This window comes from Triturus cristatus, chromosome 1_2 (genome assembly GCF_964204655.1).
Source record: "Triturus cristatus chromosome 1_2, aTriCri1.1, whole genome shotgun sequence".
In the NCBI taxonomy this organism is placed as follows: domain Eukaryota; kingdom Metazoa; phylum Chordata; class Amphibia; order Caudata; family Salamandridae; genus Triturus; species Triturus cristatus.
The window spans coordinates 778,189,039-778,205,559 of NC_140580.1; the positions used below are offsets into that span (position 1 = coordinate 778,189,039).

Here is a 16,521-nt window from a genome sequence, read left to right on the forward strand (position 1 = left end):
ATCAATCACCATTTCTATGTTCTATATATGAGTGTCTGGAGGGGTGTGAATGAAAACACATTTAACAACGTTTTGCACCTCAGCATAGAAATATAAACCATTGCCATTTATTTCGTTTCCTGAAAAATAGATTATGACACGTTCTGTTAGTAAGTAGAATCAATATAGTGTAATAAAAAAATTCCAGTTAGGTTAAACTTCGAGGTAATCTGCTTCTGAATTCAGTTAATAAATTACACTTAAGGGCGTTAACAAAACAACAAAGCATGCTTACTGTAAGAGCACATCTGCAAGTAAGGTGCACACGAGACCCGAAAGCAGAGGCATTGATACCAAGAATCATATTTGTGACCAACACAATGCAATCACACATTTTTGTAAGTAGCATATTTACACCCACTATCTTCAGTGTAGCTAAGCTTACATTAACTTTTGCTTCCACGTGAACAACAGTTCAAACTCTTTTGAGATGTCTATTTGATTCTGGTTATCTGGTGTAGTCATGGTCATACAGACAGCAATGTTTGTATTTTATATCTGTAGCTACAACAGTTGTGTAAGAGTGAATGTGACTCCCAAAATCAATTAAAGCACATGGTAAAATGATATGCACAAACTAATCTAAAAAGTTTCTCAAATTTCAAGTTCGTCATTTTTAACCAGTGACGACTTCAATTTTGTGTCTCTGAAAACAATATTTTAAATAAAGTCGTCATAAGGAATGCTTTATTTACAAGTATGCTCCAGACATTATTAGAATATTTCCATAAAGGTTTGAAATTACATTTAAAAAACATATCTCCGTGAAGTTTAGCGCTGTTCATGTTTTGTCTGCTTCAATTTGCTTTCTTTCCAACTTTGTATTTGTTGTTAATCTTTCGTCCGGAAATGAGAGAATCGCTCTTCTTCTGCTCGTAAGATGTTCCACGGGAGTACACGGTAGGTTTGCAGTAAACTTTGTGCTGAGCCATGATGTCATCAGTGTATTTATTGTCAAGCATGCTTCCATTTTGAATCGAGCGACTCTTCGCATCCGTGACGTAATGGCTCCTGCAATAGAATAAATTAATGTAATCGCGTTTTTTACGACGAGGTGTATTTTACTACAGGCTGCCAGCACGACGTCAATATTTCAAGCTGGAACACAGTATAACTTGACAAGCACGCCTTACCTTCCCTCAAAATTATTTTTTGTTTAATGAAAAGACATGCACTGAAAATTACATCATAGAAACAACAAGACATCGAGGTACTTTACAGCTCATGAGAAAAAACAAAAACTGCACAAAAGAGCCTAATTAATGTACTGAAGAGCTTTGTGTAGAGATGGCACCAAAAATGTAACAGCATACAAGTCCATTTAATAATAATTTCCGAATACTTAAAGCTGACCTACACTTAGCAAAGGATAATTATCAGGGTCCACTGAACCCCTAAATAACTATAATGCTTGACCTGTCATTTTCCGATGATAGAGTGAAAGTACACACATACACATATTCTCATTGAAGGTAACAAACTGAAGAAATTTGTGATTAAAATAAAAACAGGTTCATGCGATAACATCTTCATCAATAGACCAATCATAGCTGTTGACAAATGGCTGGCAGCATGGTTCTGGAGATTCATCATAGGTGGGGCGCAAGTGATCTAAAGACCACCGAAACTGTATGAGATAATCAAAATATAAGTTATGGCCAATTGCATGCCGTTATACGTCCATTCAAGTAACATTCTATAGCTGATGCATCCTTTGCCTGAGAGGCGTTTGAGTGTACTTCCATCAATTGCTTTCCTTTGTGCACAGCTTTGACTTCCTCTTCTGTGACCCTTACTTGACCCTGCTTTTTTGGGAGTGTGATGACGTAGCTTTCTGTCCATTGGCTGATGTGCAACAGGAACCCTTCCCTTTTATCCTTAATGGTGCTGATTGTTAATAACAGGAGAAGGGGGTCACACTCACTAAGCAGTGTGGCTAAGTCAATGCGAATTATTTGGAAATTCCAAGGGGTGTTTATGAGCATGACATGCTACGGAGTTGAAATATTTCACCAGAGGTAACTAAGGGCCAGATGAACACAATTTTTCAAGCAGTGGCAAATCATCCTGTTCGCTAATTGAAGAGGTTTATGACCAATACACAACTTATTTCAGATGTGGTAAACTCATTTCATTTCATTTCATATGGCTTTATTCGAACATAGAACAAGTTCATAAAAGCACAACATTAAAAGACAACATTATTAAAATATACAGAGGCAGAAAAATTCATCAGCATAAAATAGTTAAAAAAGCATACTTTTCCTTGCATTAATAGATTTAAGAAGAAAAGTAGCCATATAAAAACACACAACCGGATGATGTAAATTAAAAAGTAAACACATGCAGTCACGTAGTGATCTGACCCCAAATTTTACAAACAAGGGTTTCAGATAGGCTGTCCGGAGATGTTTATACAACTGGCAAAGCAGAAGAAAGTGCACAGTGCTTTGGGGAGTAGAGTTATCACATGGACATGGACCGACTGGATGTAAGTTCAAAGAGGGGAAGGCAACAAGGTTGTGGACAACTCCCATTCTAAGTCTAGTCAACACAAACCGATGTGCCTTCCAGGTTACTTGTGACAAATAAGGTTGAAAGCCCACAACTTCATTTAAATCGTGATAGAAAATGTAAGATGCAAGATTGGAGCTATTCTGGTGTCTCTTTGTGGCAACCTGGTGTAGGAGACACTGCTTAAGATCAGATTTGGACAACACATCTGCCCCATGGTGATCCACAATAATATTGATGTTGAAGATCTCCCGAAAGTTATAAATAACATACTTCAACCATGGGATCCTTGTAAAGTAGTCCAAAGTAAGACAATCAGAAATGATAGCTCTACACAAAGAAGTCTCTTCTTTAGTCCAAATGGAGCGCCATAGGATCAAGGGTCTAAGGAGAATCAAATCGGAAAGATGGTAAATACCCAATTCATTATGCACTAAGGCATTAGAAACAGAGCTTGGCAGGCACAAAAGTTTCTTCAGAAATTCGTTCTCCTCGACCTGAAGAGATCCTGCCGGGGCGTAGCCCCATATACCAGCTCCGTACAAGGCGATTGAGACACACCGTGATTGGAAAATCTTCAGCATGTCGTTTACCCGCCTATCTCCCAATTTAGTTGCCATAGTAAAAATTCCATAAGCGCTCCTGGCCATTTTAGACCGTACATTCTTATGTTCATTTGCCCAGGTGTTTTTATTTGAAAAAGTAACCCCCAAATACGAAAAGTTATCAACAGCCTGAACCTTTTGACCCTCTATAAAAAAGGAGGGCTGTTTCTTTCCGAGCCTACGGCCACATTCCATAACATAAGTTTTGGATTTGTTTAAAACTAACTTTCTGCTTTTAATGAATTGCATAAAACCATCCAGCAGCTGTTGGAGACCATATGGTGTACGTGAAGTTAAAACCGCGTCATCCGCATAAAGTAACACGGGGACATATTCATTATTGATTTTGGGAGCATCCACTGCCAAAGATTTAAGAAAGGAATCAATCTCGTTGATAAAAAGTATAAAAAGCAATGGGGCTAGCACACAACCCTGGCGTATTCCACGCCCAATCTTAAACATGGGTGTACATTCACCTTGTGGGCCAAAACGGACACATGCTCTTAGTTTGGTATATAGGTGAGCTAGAAAGAAGACAATACCCTCCGGGGCCCCCATTTCTAACAACTTTTCCCAGAGAATGCCGTGGTCCACCAGATCAAAGGCACTACTTAGATCAGCAAAGCAGAGGTAAATAGTGCCGGTCTTAGCCAAAGTGTATTTACCGACGAGCAGTTCTAAATTTAGACACTGCTCGATCGTACCACGACCCTTCCTAAAACCAAACTGGCTCTCAGCTAAAATACCATTTTCCTCTGCCCATTCCTCCAATCTCACCAGGAGCACTCGGCTCATAACTTTTACAGAAGAATCCAGCAGGGAAATTGGTCGATAATTCTTGGCTTCCCCACGATTGCCTTTCTTAAAAATTGGGATTAGGATGGATTCTTCCCAGGTCGGGGGCATCTCGTTACTGACGGCTGCATTAAAAATATTGGTAAGCAGAGGCCCCCATATTTCCGGGACCAATTTATACACATCAATTGGGACCCCATCTGGGCCTTGTGCTTTCCCCCCTTTACTGTCCCGTATACTATCTAAAACCTCTTGTACCATAAAATTTAATGGGATATGCGGCCATCTATTCCCTGAAACTTTAGATGCACCATCTGACTGGAAAATTTTAGAAAAATGCGAGATCCACTCTGCCTGCATGACGTTGGAAGTTAATTCCGGAATTTTGTCATCTTTAAGAAATGGAGAATTGACAGTATTCCAGAACAGGGAACAGTTGTTCAATTCAGGTGCCTTATTCAGATTGTCCCATGTGGTAAACTCATTTTTCGAGTCTGTAAAGTGTCAACAACTCCTAAAATGGGGTTAGAAATGGATAGCATGTGCAAAATGGGTTTAGAAACGGATAGCAATTTAGGAAGGGGTGCGTTTTTGGGCGTACCTTCCAAGTATCTAATTGCAGTGCTTAATTTGAGGGGGGGCTATGACAGTCTGCCACATGGTGGCGCTGTCCTGCAAATTTAGGTAAGAACACAACAACAGAGGGTTATTTATTCAATTTGCATTAACATGACTAATATCTACCTCCCAAGCCATTCTTCTGGCTTTGGGGGGCTGTAATAGTCTGACTTGTCACACTTGTAGGAGTGTGCAGGTTAGTAGCTGTGTATGTACTGTCATTAGCAGTCCTGGCATGGGTTATGTGAGGTGCAAGCTTCAGTGGCCTCCCGACGAGAGCCCCGGCACTTATCCTTTTACAAATTAAGCACTGTCTAATTGGTGCCTGGTTTGGAAACGTAATTCCGATTATAAGCCATTGATAAACAACTGACGCCCAAGTTGAGGTTGTAGCTCATTCACAAAGGAGAAGGGAGTACCATTTGCACCACACCGCTTTTTGTCCAGAGCTGGCAGCTTCGCGGGTTTAAGGGATTAGGGTGCCAGCAAGAGGGAGGGGCAGGCAGCCCAAAGAGGCACTGCCAATTCTCACTGACGTATTTCAAAACTGAACTATAAACCAAAAAAAAGCCCCAAATTGGGCTGCTTTAAAAAAAAAAAAATGTTTTACGTTTTGAAATGCAAAGACAGGCATGGTGGTCTGCTGTCCCTGCAATGCCACCACCCCCCCATCCCTGTCTTTGCAGCCAATCGTAGGGAGTCACAAATTGGGACCTGCCAAATTAATTTTCATTAGGGAGCTTGTTTTGCACATGCTGTTCTTTTTTACAGACCCGCATAAATCCTGCTCCAGAATCTTGCAGATAATGCACGTCTTCGGAGAAACGTCTGGCCTTCATATGAACATTCATAAATCAACTATTTGGCCATTACGGTGGGCGCTCGGGGATAAAGGATGGGCTGTGGACCTGTTGCAGGCCTCAGAGGGGATGTAATATCTAGGGGTCTTCCTGTCAGACAATCAAAGGATATCGTGGGCTGTAACCTGGGCATTGCGACTTAAAAGGTACATACAGACATAAGATCCTAGACGGGATTGCTACTATCCTTATATGGGAGGTCTGCCATATTCAAGATGGTCTCCCTCCCAAGATTACTTTATCATATACAGAACCAGCCCAATCCAGTCCATCTATCCTGGTTTCGCCAGATCAGTGCTGTACTGGGACAGTTACTGTGGGGTGGTGGGGCATCTTGGGTGGCATTACGCACGTGCTTTCAATCCACATACTGTGGTGGTATCGTGGACGCGTATGTCCAATCCTAGCATGCAGCCTCACATTTGCAGGTGCCTCACGACAGGTGGTATGAGCCCAGCGAAGACCCGGCTACTCGAAGACCCCACTCTGTTATCATACCTATTCAGTAGGTCAGACGTACAAGCCCTGCCACCCGCCACTAGAGTAGTAATACTTACATGGTTGCATTCTCTCCGCCACATGGGTTGGAGGGGTTGTATCATGCATGAGACGCCGCTGTGGAGAAGCCGACTACTACCTCACTTGGTAGATAGTCAGGGCTTTCATGGTTGGTACCAGATAGGGATCTCCACTGTTAGAGATGTAATGCATGACATCACACTCAAATCATTTTAAGAGCTAAGAGAAATAATCAATGCCCTATTCCCAGTTTTATAGGTCCCTCCAAATCCGGCACGCCCTAACACCATACATAAACATTATTAAGATTCTCCCAGATTTTAACCCATTGGAGGGCAAGCTTTTAATGGGTGACTTAGTTGACCACAAGATATCGAAAATATACTAATCTCTCATCACACAGAGCAACAGCACTCTTGAGACCCTAAAGACAGCGTGGCAGACAGACATAGGCCCTCTTGCTAACAACTATTTGGCAGAGGCCCTAGAATCCCCTGAGGGGCGACCATCTCATCATGCCTAAGGCTGATTCAATTCAAATATTTGTACAGGGCTTATTACACACGATATAGGCTTTGAAGGGCTGGGATGATAGACTCCCCTGTGTTTATGCGCTGCCGAAATGTAGGCCTGGGCGGTAAATTCCGTTCCGCTCGCGGAATTTGCGGAATTTCGGTAATTTCGCGTTCCGCGGAGAACGCGAAATTGCCCAAAAATCTGCTTTCCGCGGCTTCGCGAAATTTTTTCTTGTTCGCGTTCTCAAAATGCGCGTTCGCGAGATATTTCTCCCCGAGCACGCAAACAGCAACTGTGAACAGGAAAAAAGCATCGCGAACATGCAATTCCGCGTGTTCGTGGAATTTCTGCATGTTCGTGGAGATTTTTTACCGTTTCGCGGAGATTTGCGTGACGCGATTACGCAAATTCCGCCCACCCCTACCGAAATGTAGAGGGCAGTTTCATACACACTGTATGGGCATATGCAGCTTTAGAAAGGTTTTGGAAGACGGTGATTACATGCCTCGTTGAAGTCCTGGGGTGGGAACTTCCTGGGTCTCCCAGGTTGATTCTGCTTCACATTACCGATGAGAGTGGAGGTAATAGATATAAGCGCCATCTTCTATTTCTAGGCCTCATACTCGCTAAAGGAGATCTAGCAAGATTATGGACGTCCGATACACAACCTGTGGTGAATGCGTGGAGGAAATGGATGGATTTCTGTATGAGATTAGAGGTGTCTGTCATTCAAGCACATGGATGCCCCCAGAAACATACGAAGATTTGGCATCAGTGTGCTGTCTACGAAGGCCTTACACTAGAACGTTCAATGTCAATTGCCAATGTCATGGATGTGGAAGTGTGGACATACGATCGAGTTGGGTAAAGTAAGTTATGAGATGCCATCCGGGGATCACAGGCATCATCTGGGACAAACTTAGTGAGACACAGACAAGTAATACCGCAGTAGGTTGCATTGTTATGGTTTTGTTGTTATCATTAATAAGTAATGCAATGCCACCACATGCAAGATTAAGTGTATGTGCATGTAGCCCCAAGGGCTGTTCAAAGGCAAGAAATACAATAAAATCTATGAGGAAAGAAACCTATTAACAGAAATAGTGGTATGGTACTGCAAAAGAATGTTCCAAAATGGTTTGAAAATTCTTGCCAATGCCACAAAAGTAAACCAAACTAATTAAAACAGTTAGTTAAGTGTTATCCAAATTAAAGAATGATTGTATAATAAACAATTATAAGAAAGTAAATAAGAGATTTACTGGAAAACAAAAATTATCACTACAGAAATTTGAAGATCATGAACGAAACATTTGCATTATAAGATCGTTAGAAATTCTGGAATGTAGTGAATCGTATGTCCAACACAAACTCAACATTTTTAGTTTGTAAATTCTGGAAGAAGAGTTATGAAGATGCTTAAATAATCTCAATGGAACCCAAAATCAGAAGGCAATCTAGCCACTCACTGAAATTCAGTTCCAAATAGATTTATTTTCTCCATCTTCTGTAAAGAAATGAATCCAGATTATGAAGTTAAGCTAAGCAGAAGGCCCGACAATCCCTCAGCAATAATCAAAGTCAACACAGAATGATGGGTCATAACAGGCAAAATTTCAAATTCATGGCGGGGTGCTGTTGTGAAACCCATACAGAAGAAAAGTAAAAGCAGTATGAAATTCCATTATAGCCTTATATAACTAACAGATTTTAAATCAAAGGTGATTACAAAAGGCTTACCATAACACCTAGAAGAATGGATAATGAACAATGCCCTTCATCCAATAGTAAAAGAAATAGGGAAGGCAACTCTACAGGAAATCACTCTTTTGACCTGTGGGCTCCTGTATGAATGTCAGCCGAACAGAACAAAAGATTATGGTGCCAATTAGGATCCTGGAGAAACCGGGTACGAACCGTCGGTCGGAGCGTATTCTCCGTCCGACTCGTACCCGGTTGCAAAACTTTACAAACATGCAAGTACGATTCGCACGGAAACACTATTTCCGTACGAATCGTACAAAACACCAACCGAGGAAAATAAACATACAAATGACATCCGGAAAAGCGCCGACGTGACGTCGGGACGCATGCAGCCTGCGTTCCACGGACCAGGAAGTACGATTCGCACCGACGTCATCCCGCGCGGAGAATATTTTCCGGCAGCCAAAAACTGCCGGGAAATCAGGACGACGCGCACAAGGATCACCTGTACGCGACGGACAGACATGGACCCGAACCTACGTGTCATCCCGGCCCTCATAGCAGTCGACCTCCTCTACAGGTACCGACGCAGATGCCGCAGAAGGTCAGAACAACACCCAGGGGCAAAGGGGGGGGGCAGGGGCAGGACACAAAACCCCCACCCAAGTCACACAGCACACATGCCCTGGACATACCTGACCTCCAGGCCCTGGTCACTTCGAGGGGGTGGGGGCGTGTCCAGCAACGCCAGCGTCCACCACAACGGAAGTGGGCGACGACGCGAACCGGCAACACAACAATACAGGTACGTACCGTACCCACGCCTTAAGAGCATGGGTACGAGTCGTACCACGCCCACACCCACGTCACCCCAACAATGGCGGCCGCACAAGCACTCCACAGCGTGGGCACGGGTACGTACGGACTGTACCCCCACCCGCGTATGTATGGAGCGTATCCCCACCCCAACAGTGTATATATGGAGCGTACCCCCACCCCAACAGTGTATGTATGGACCGTACCCCCACCCGCGTATGCATGGAGCGTACCCCCACCCCAACAGTGTATGTACGGACCGTACCCCCACCCGCGTATGTATGGAGTGTACCCCCACCCCAACAGTGTATGTACGGACCGTACCCCCACCCGTGTATGAATGGACCGTACCCACACCCGCGTATGTATGGAACGTACCCCCACCCCAACAGTGTATGTATGGACCGTACCCCCACCCGTGTATGAATGGACTGTACCCACACCGCGTATGTATGGAACGTACCCCCACCCCAACAGTGTATGTACAGACCGTACCCCCACCCGCGTATGTATGGAGCGTACCCCCAGCCCAACAGTGTATATATGGAGCATACCCCCAGCCGTGTATGTACGGACCGTACCCCCACCCGCGTATGTATGGAGCGTACCCCCACCCCAACAGTGTATGTACAGACCGTACCCCCACCCGTGTATGAATGGACCGTGCCCACACCCGCGTATGTATGGAACGTACCCCCACCCCAACAGTGTATGTACGGACCGTACCCCCACCCGCGTATGGATGGAGCGTACCCCCACCCCAACAGTGTATGTACAGACCGTACCCCCACCCGTGTATGAATGGACTGTACCCACACCCACGTATGTATGGAACGTACCCCCACCCCAACAGTGTATGTACAGACCGTACCCCCACCCGCGTATGTATGGAGCGTACCCCCACCCCAACAGTGTATGTACGGACCATACCCACACCCGCGTATGTATGGAGCGTACCCCCACCCCAACAGTGTATATACGGACCGTACCCCCACCTGTGTAGGAATGGACCGTACCCACACCCGCGTATGTATGGAGCATACCCCCACCCCAACAGTGTATGTACGGACCGTACCCCCACCCGCGTATGTATGGAGCGTACCCCCACCCCAACAGTGTATGTATGGAGCGTACATGGCCAGACGCAGGAGGGGTGGGTGTAGAGTCCTCCCAGCAGTGCCCAGAAGCAGGAGGGGTGGGTGTAGAGTCCTCCCAGCAGTGCCCAGATGCAGGAGGGGTGGGTGCAGAGTCCTCCCAGCAGTGCCCAGACACAGGAGGGGTGGGTGTAGAGTCCTCCCAGCAGTGCCCAGATGCAGGAGGGGTGGGTGCAGAGTCCTCCCAGCTGTGCCCAGATGCAGGAGGGGTGGGTGCAGAGTCCTCCCAGCAGTGCCCAGACGCAGGAGGGGTGGGTGCAGAGTCCTCCCAGCAGTGCCCAGACACAGGAGGGGTGGGTGTAGAGTCCTCCCAGCAGTGCCCAGACGCAGGAGGGGTGGGTGCAGAGTCCTCCCAGCAGTGCCCAGACACAGGAGGGGTGGGGGCCTATCACTCCCAGCAGTGCCCAGAAGTCAACACAGAATGATGGGTCATAACAGGCAAAATTTCAAATTCATGGCGGGGTGCTGTTGTGAAACCCATACAGAAGAAAAGTAAAAGCAGTATGAAATTCCATTATAGCCTTATATAACTAACAGATTTTAAATCAAAGGTGATTACAAAAGGCTTACTATAACACCTAGAAGAATGGATAATGAACAATGCCCTTCATCCAATAGTAAAAGAAATAGGGAAGGCCACTCTACAGGAAATCACTCTTTTGACCTGTGGGCTCCTGTATGAATGTCAGCCGAACAGAACAAAAGATTATGGTGCCGATTAGGATCCTGGAGAAACCGGGTACGAACCGTCGGTCGGAGCGTATTCTCCGTCCGACTCGTACCCGGTTGCAAAACGTTACAAACATGCAAGTACGATTCGCACGGAAACACTATTTCTGTACGAATCGTACAAAACACCAACCGAGGAAAATAAACATACAAATGACATCCGGAAAAGCGCCGACGTGACGTCGGGACACATGCAGCCTGCGTTCCACGAACCAGGAAGTACGATTCGCACCGACGTCATCCCGCGCGGAGAATATTTTCCGGCAGCCAAAAACTGCCGGGAAATCAGGATGACGCGCACAAGGATCACCTGTACGCGACGGACAGACATGGACCCGAACCTACGTGTCATCCCGGCCCTCATAGCAGTCGACCTCCTCTACAGGTACCGACGCAGATGCCGCAGAAGGTCAGAACAACACCCAGGGGCAAAGGGGGGGGCAGGGGCAGGACAAAAAACTCCCACCCAAGTCACACAGCACACATGCCCTGGACATACCTGACCTCCAGGCCCTGGTCACTTCGAGGGGGTGGGGGCGTGTCCAGCAACGCCAGCGTCCACCACAACGGAAGTGGGCGACGACACGAATCGTCAACACTACAATACAGGTACGTACCGTACCCACGCCTTAAGAGCGTGGGTACGAGTCGTACCACGCCGACACCCACGTCACCCCAACAATGGCGGTACGGCCCGTACCCATGTGCCAAAGGCCTGGTTACGGGCCGCACAAGCACTACACAGCGTGGGCACGGGTACGTACAGACCGTACCCCCACCCGCGTATGTATGGAGCATACCCCCACCCCAACAGTGTGTATATGGAGTGTACCCCCACCCCAACAGTGTATGTATGGACCGTACCCCCACCCGCATATGTATGGAGCGTACCCCCACCCCAACAGTGTATGTACGGACCGTACCCCCACCCGTGTATGTATGGAGCGTACCCCCACCCATGTATGAATGGACCATACCCACACCCGCGTATGTATGGAACATACCCCCACCCCAACAGTGTATGTATGGACCGTACCCCCACCCGCGTATGTATGGAGCGTACCCCCACCCCAACAGTGTATATATGGAGCGTACCCCCAGCCGTGTATGTATGGACCGTACCCCCACCCGCGTATGTATGGAGCGTACCCCCACCCCAACAGTGTATGTTCGGACCGTACCCCCACCCGTGTATGAATGGACCGTACCCACACCCGCGTATGTATGGAACGTACCCCCACCCCAACAGTGTATGTACGGACCGTACCCCCACCCGCGTATGTATGGAGCGTACCCCCACCCCAACAGTGTATATATGGAGCGTACCCCCAGCCGTGTATGTACGGACCGTACCCCCACCCGTGTATGTATGGAACGTACCCCCACCCCAACAGTGTATGTACGGACCGTACCCCCACCCTTGTATGAATGGACTGTACCCACACCCGCGAATGTATGGAATGTACCCCCACCCCAACAGTGTATGTACGGACCGTACCCCCACCCGCATATGGATGGAGCGTACCCCCACCCCAACAGTGTATGTACGGACCGTACCCCCACCCGTGTATGAATGGACCATACCCACACCCGCGTATGTATGGAACGTACCCCCACCCCAACAGTGTATGTACGGACCGTACCCCCACCCGCGTATGTATGGAGCATACCCCCACCCCAACAGTGTATGTACGGACCGTACCCCCACCCGCGTATGTATGGAGCGTACCCCCACCCCAACTGTGTATGTATGGAGCGTACATGGCCCGACACAGGAGGGGTGGGTGTAGAGTCCTCCCAGCAGTGCCCAGACGCAGGAGGGGTGGGTGTAGAGTCCTCCCAGCAGTGCCCAGACGCAGGAGGGGTGGGTGCAGAGTCCTCCCAGCAGTGCCCAGACACAGGAGGGGTGGGTGTAGAGTCCTCCCAGCAGTGCCCAGACGCAGGAGGGGTGGGTGCAGAGTCCTCCCAGCAGTGCCCAGACGCAGGAGGGGTGGGTGCAGAGTCCTCCCAGCAGTGCCCAGACGCAGGAGGGGTGGGTGTAGAGTCCTCCCAGCAGTGCCCAGACGCAGGAGGGGTGGGTGCAGAGTCCTCCCAGCAGTGCCCAGACACAGGAGGGGTGGGGGCCTATCACTCCCAGCAGTGCCCAGACGCAGGAGGGGTGGGTGCAGAGTCCTCCCAGCAGTGCCCAGACGCAGGATGGGTGGGTGCAGAGTCCTCCCAGCAGTGCCCAGATGCAGGAGGGGTGGGTGCAGAGTCCTCCCAGCAGTGCCCAGACACAGGAGGGATGGGTGTAGAGTCCTCCCAGCAGTGCCCAGACACAGGAGGGGTGGGGGCCTATCACTCCCAGCAGTGCCCAGACGCTGGAGGGGTGGGTGCAGAGTCCTCCCAGCAGTGCCCAGACACAGGAGGGGTGGGGGCCTATCACTCCCAGCAGTGCCCAGACACAGGAGGGGTGGGTGTAGAGTCCTCCCAGCAGTGCCCAGACGCAGGAGGGGTGGGTGTAGAGTCCTCCCAGCAGTGCCCAGACACAGGAGGGGTGGGGGCCTATCACTCCCAGCAGTGCCCAGAACCAGGAGGGGTGGGTGTAGAGTCCTCCCAGCAGTGCCCAGACGCAGGAGGGGTGGGTGCAGAGTCCTCCCAGCAGTGCCCAGATGCAGGAGGGGTGGGTGCAGAATCCTCCCAGCAGTGCCCAGACACAGGAGGGGCGGGTGTGGAGTCCACCAGCAGTGCCCAGATGCAGGAGGGGTGGGTGCAGAGTCTTCCCAGCAGTGCCCAGACGCAGGAGGGGTGGGTGCAGAGTCCTCCCAGCAGTGCCCATGGAACGCAAAGGGTGGAGTACCCACAGATACAATGCCCACAAATGTCATTCAGGTACACAAAGACCCTGCAGTACATGTACCACATGTGTGGGAGGCTGGGAGTACACACATGCATAGCGCCTAAAAGAGAACATGTCCACATGAAGTCTTGTCAACAGTCTACATACACAAGTACAGTGACCACCAAGGATGCCCCGAATGATGCAGGTGGAGACATCGCTCAGCATGCATGTGCAAAGTTGAAGGAGTCCGTCACACCCCCAGCTGATGTAGACACAGCTCAGCACCACATAGTGGAAACACCCTGCAGGGAAGATGTCAGGTTACACAGAGGAAGGAACACACCTTGGGACGATGTCACCATGCAGTAACTGCTTACATGAACAAAGTAATGTAGCCAACAGCTTTTGATGGCACACAGATACCAGGGTCCACCCTATGACCAGCACAAGACTACATTTCCCACACACCCAACACATTATCACCTCCCAAAATCATGGAGCAGGTCCACCAACAGCAATACCAGATAAACAGTAATGTTCAAAGGAAAGAATTATTGCTTTATTCAGCAGGATGTAAGTAATAATCATCATAAGTGTCAATATACACAAGGCCCATAGGGCAGTCCATGACTCCAATCCGGATGGGGGACACAGTGGTACGTGTGTCCCCTAGCTTTCCTGCACAGTCAGACTCCTTTGTCTTCCACAGGGGGGGGGGCATCATGTTGGGGGGAAGGACCAGGCACCGCAGGGACAGGACGGGCAAGGGGAGGTGTTGTGGGTGCAGGGACGGACGACTCCAACACAGGGGGTGGGGCAGCGCCAAAGTTGGATTCGAGCACGGCGCTGCACACTACTGCCAGGTCGCTCAGCGTCTCCCCTGCACCCGAAGGAACCACAGGCCCCAAGGAGTGGGGGGTCACAGGGATGGGTCACCGTGCTACTGGGGTGGGGTGTGGACGGGGGGGGACTCAACTCCCCTGCCGGTGTCCTGCCTCCACCGCTTGCGGGGTGGTGCCACACTGGGGCTGATGGAAAGACTGGGCAGGACTGACCCTGTGTCCGACTCTTGGCCAGGAGAGCTGAGGGGAGTGGATTTGGAGGGTGGTGGTCGTGAGGAATGTGGACTCCCACTCTGGCTGCGTGTCTTCCGTTTCCCCCCGACCCAGTGGGTGTGCCTACTTCACCCTGTGTGTGCGTGCCAGGAGGTGTGCGCTTTGCCTTCCCTGCTGGCGTGGTGCCTGTGTCTGGTGGGGTGTGTGCATGCTGACGTTTGGGTGTACGTGGGACAGGCATGGGAGTGGGAAGTGTGGATGGGGCATGGGTAGGGGGTGGGACGAAGTGCTGCAGGAGACCCACTGCTGCCGTCAGTGTCGAGTCAATAGACCGCAGCAAGTTGCGTTGGTCAGCCTGCGATGCTGAAATGCCCTCCAAGTATGCCTCCATGTTGGTGAGCACTTGGCTGTGGCCATGGAGGACATTAAGCATCACAGCCTGACCAACCTGCAACTGCCGCAGGATGTCCACAGACTCGGCATTGGCGGCAGCAGTGGATACAGGGGCAGGGGGTGCGGTGCCTGGCAGGAAGGAGACACGTGGTGACCTAGCACGCCAGGAAGGGACACGAGCAAGTGGGAGGCCGGTGATGGCAATGGAGGGGGCGGGGAGAGATGTTGTGCTGCTGTCAGCTGTTGGAGCAGCCTCTGCCCCCTCGGAGTGCTCAGCCTCGGACCCGTCAGCTTCATAATCTGTGGTGGCAGTGGACAGGTCCTCCGGCTCACTCCCCTCAGCCTCAGTTCCACTTGATGTGCCAGCTAAGGTGTCACTGCTGGCACTGGTGCCCGGTCCCTCCGCACAGTCCGTGCCGGTGTCTCCATCCGTGTCCCCCGACGATGCTGTGGGCAAGGTGAATAAACAGGAATTAATCAGACACCTGTATACATATGTCACATGAGTCAAATCTACATAGGTTACAGTGCATAGCCTGAAATGAAAGATGAGTAACATCTACAATACAAGGTACATATATAGGCCCTGCAACACACAGTTGGTTCACCCACCATGCCACTGAGAAACTATGGAGAGCATGACACATTTGCAAATGACATGATATGGAATTGGACAGAGGAGCCAGGCTCTGGGGCCAATCCAGAACTGCATCTGCACCACACAGCGTTGCCGTAACTAGGGATGAGCAGGGACCATCTCCATGAACTTGAGGCACATGCTGCAAAGGTAATACTTAAAGACATGCCCAACATGAATGGGACACTGTACCTTGAGTGTATGTCCAGACAAACATCACACACTGGCCAGACCGAGCAATGAGATTTCAGGTGTCGACATGTAGGCCTTGCCCGCACCAACCACCCCCTACATGAGACAATTTGATGAGACACAGGAAGCACTTGCATCTCTTAGTGTGGGAGAAATACACATGGGCTGCCAGAAACCCATATTGGACCCAAAATACCCCATGTGCGCCTGTACAACGATCTCATTTACAAATGGCCATCATCAGTAATTGTAACAAGACACATAGGCACTGGCCACCGTGAGTATGAACGAGGAAAATTAGGTCAGGCTGTACAGTGGACACTTGTAGAACACGTTACGTAAAGATACATGGTGCCAGGGGACAATGGCACAGAGCACATCCTATGCTGTAGACACTGAAAGTGTCCACATATTGTGATGACACACATGATACCTAGCAAAATATGCCCCAGGGGACAGTAGTGGCCACAATATTCCATGGTCCTGAATGGTAATGACTGCAACACAGGCCACCATCCCTGCACTCTGCGTATCGCACACTCATGCACATCATG

The 16,521-nt window shown here is 49.2% G+C and overlaps 1 protein-coding gene across 1 annotated transcript in view; it reads right to left on the minus strand.

The window, feature by feature from the left end:
* Positions 1-712: 712 nt before the first annotated feature.
* The window catches only part of ZNF365 (zinc finger protein 365), a 443,761-nt gene continuing 427,952 nt past the window's right edge, over positions 713-16,521 (minus strand). The window contains exon 5 of the mRNA XM_085615169.1: positions 713-1,050. Coding sequence (XP_085471295.1) covers positions 837-1,050 — 214 coding nt within the window. The 3' untranslated portion in view covers positions 713-836. The remainder of the gene's footprint in view (positions 1,051-16,521) is intronic.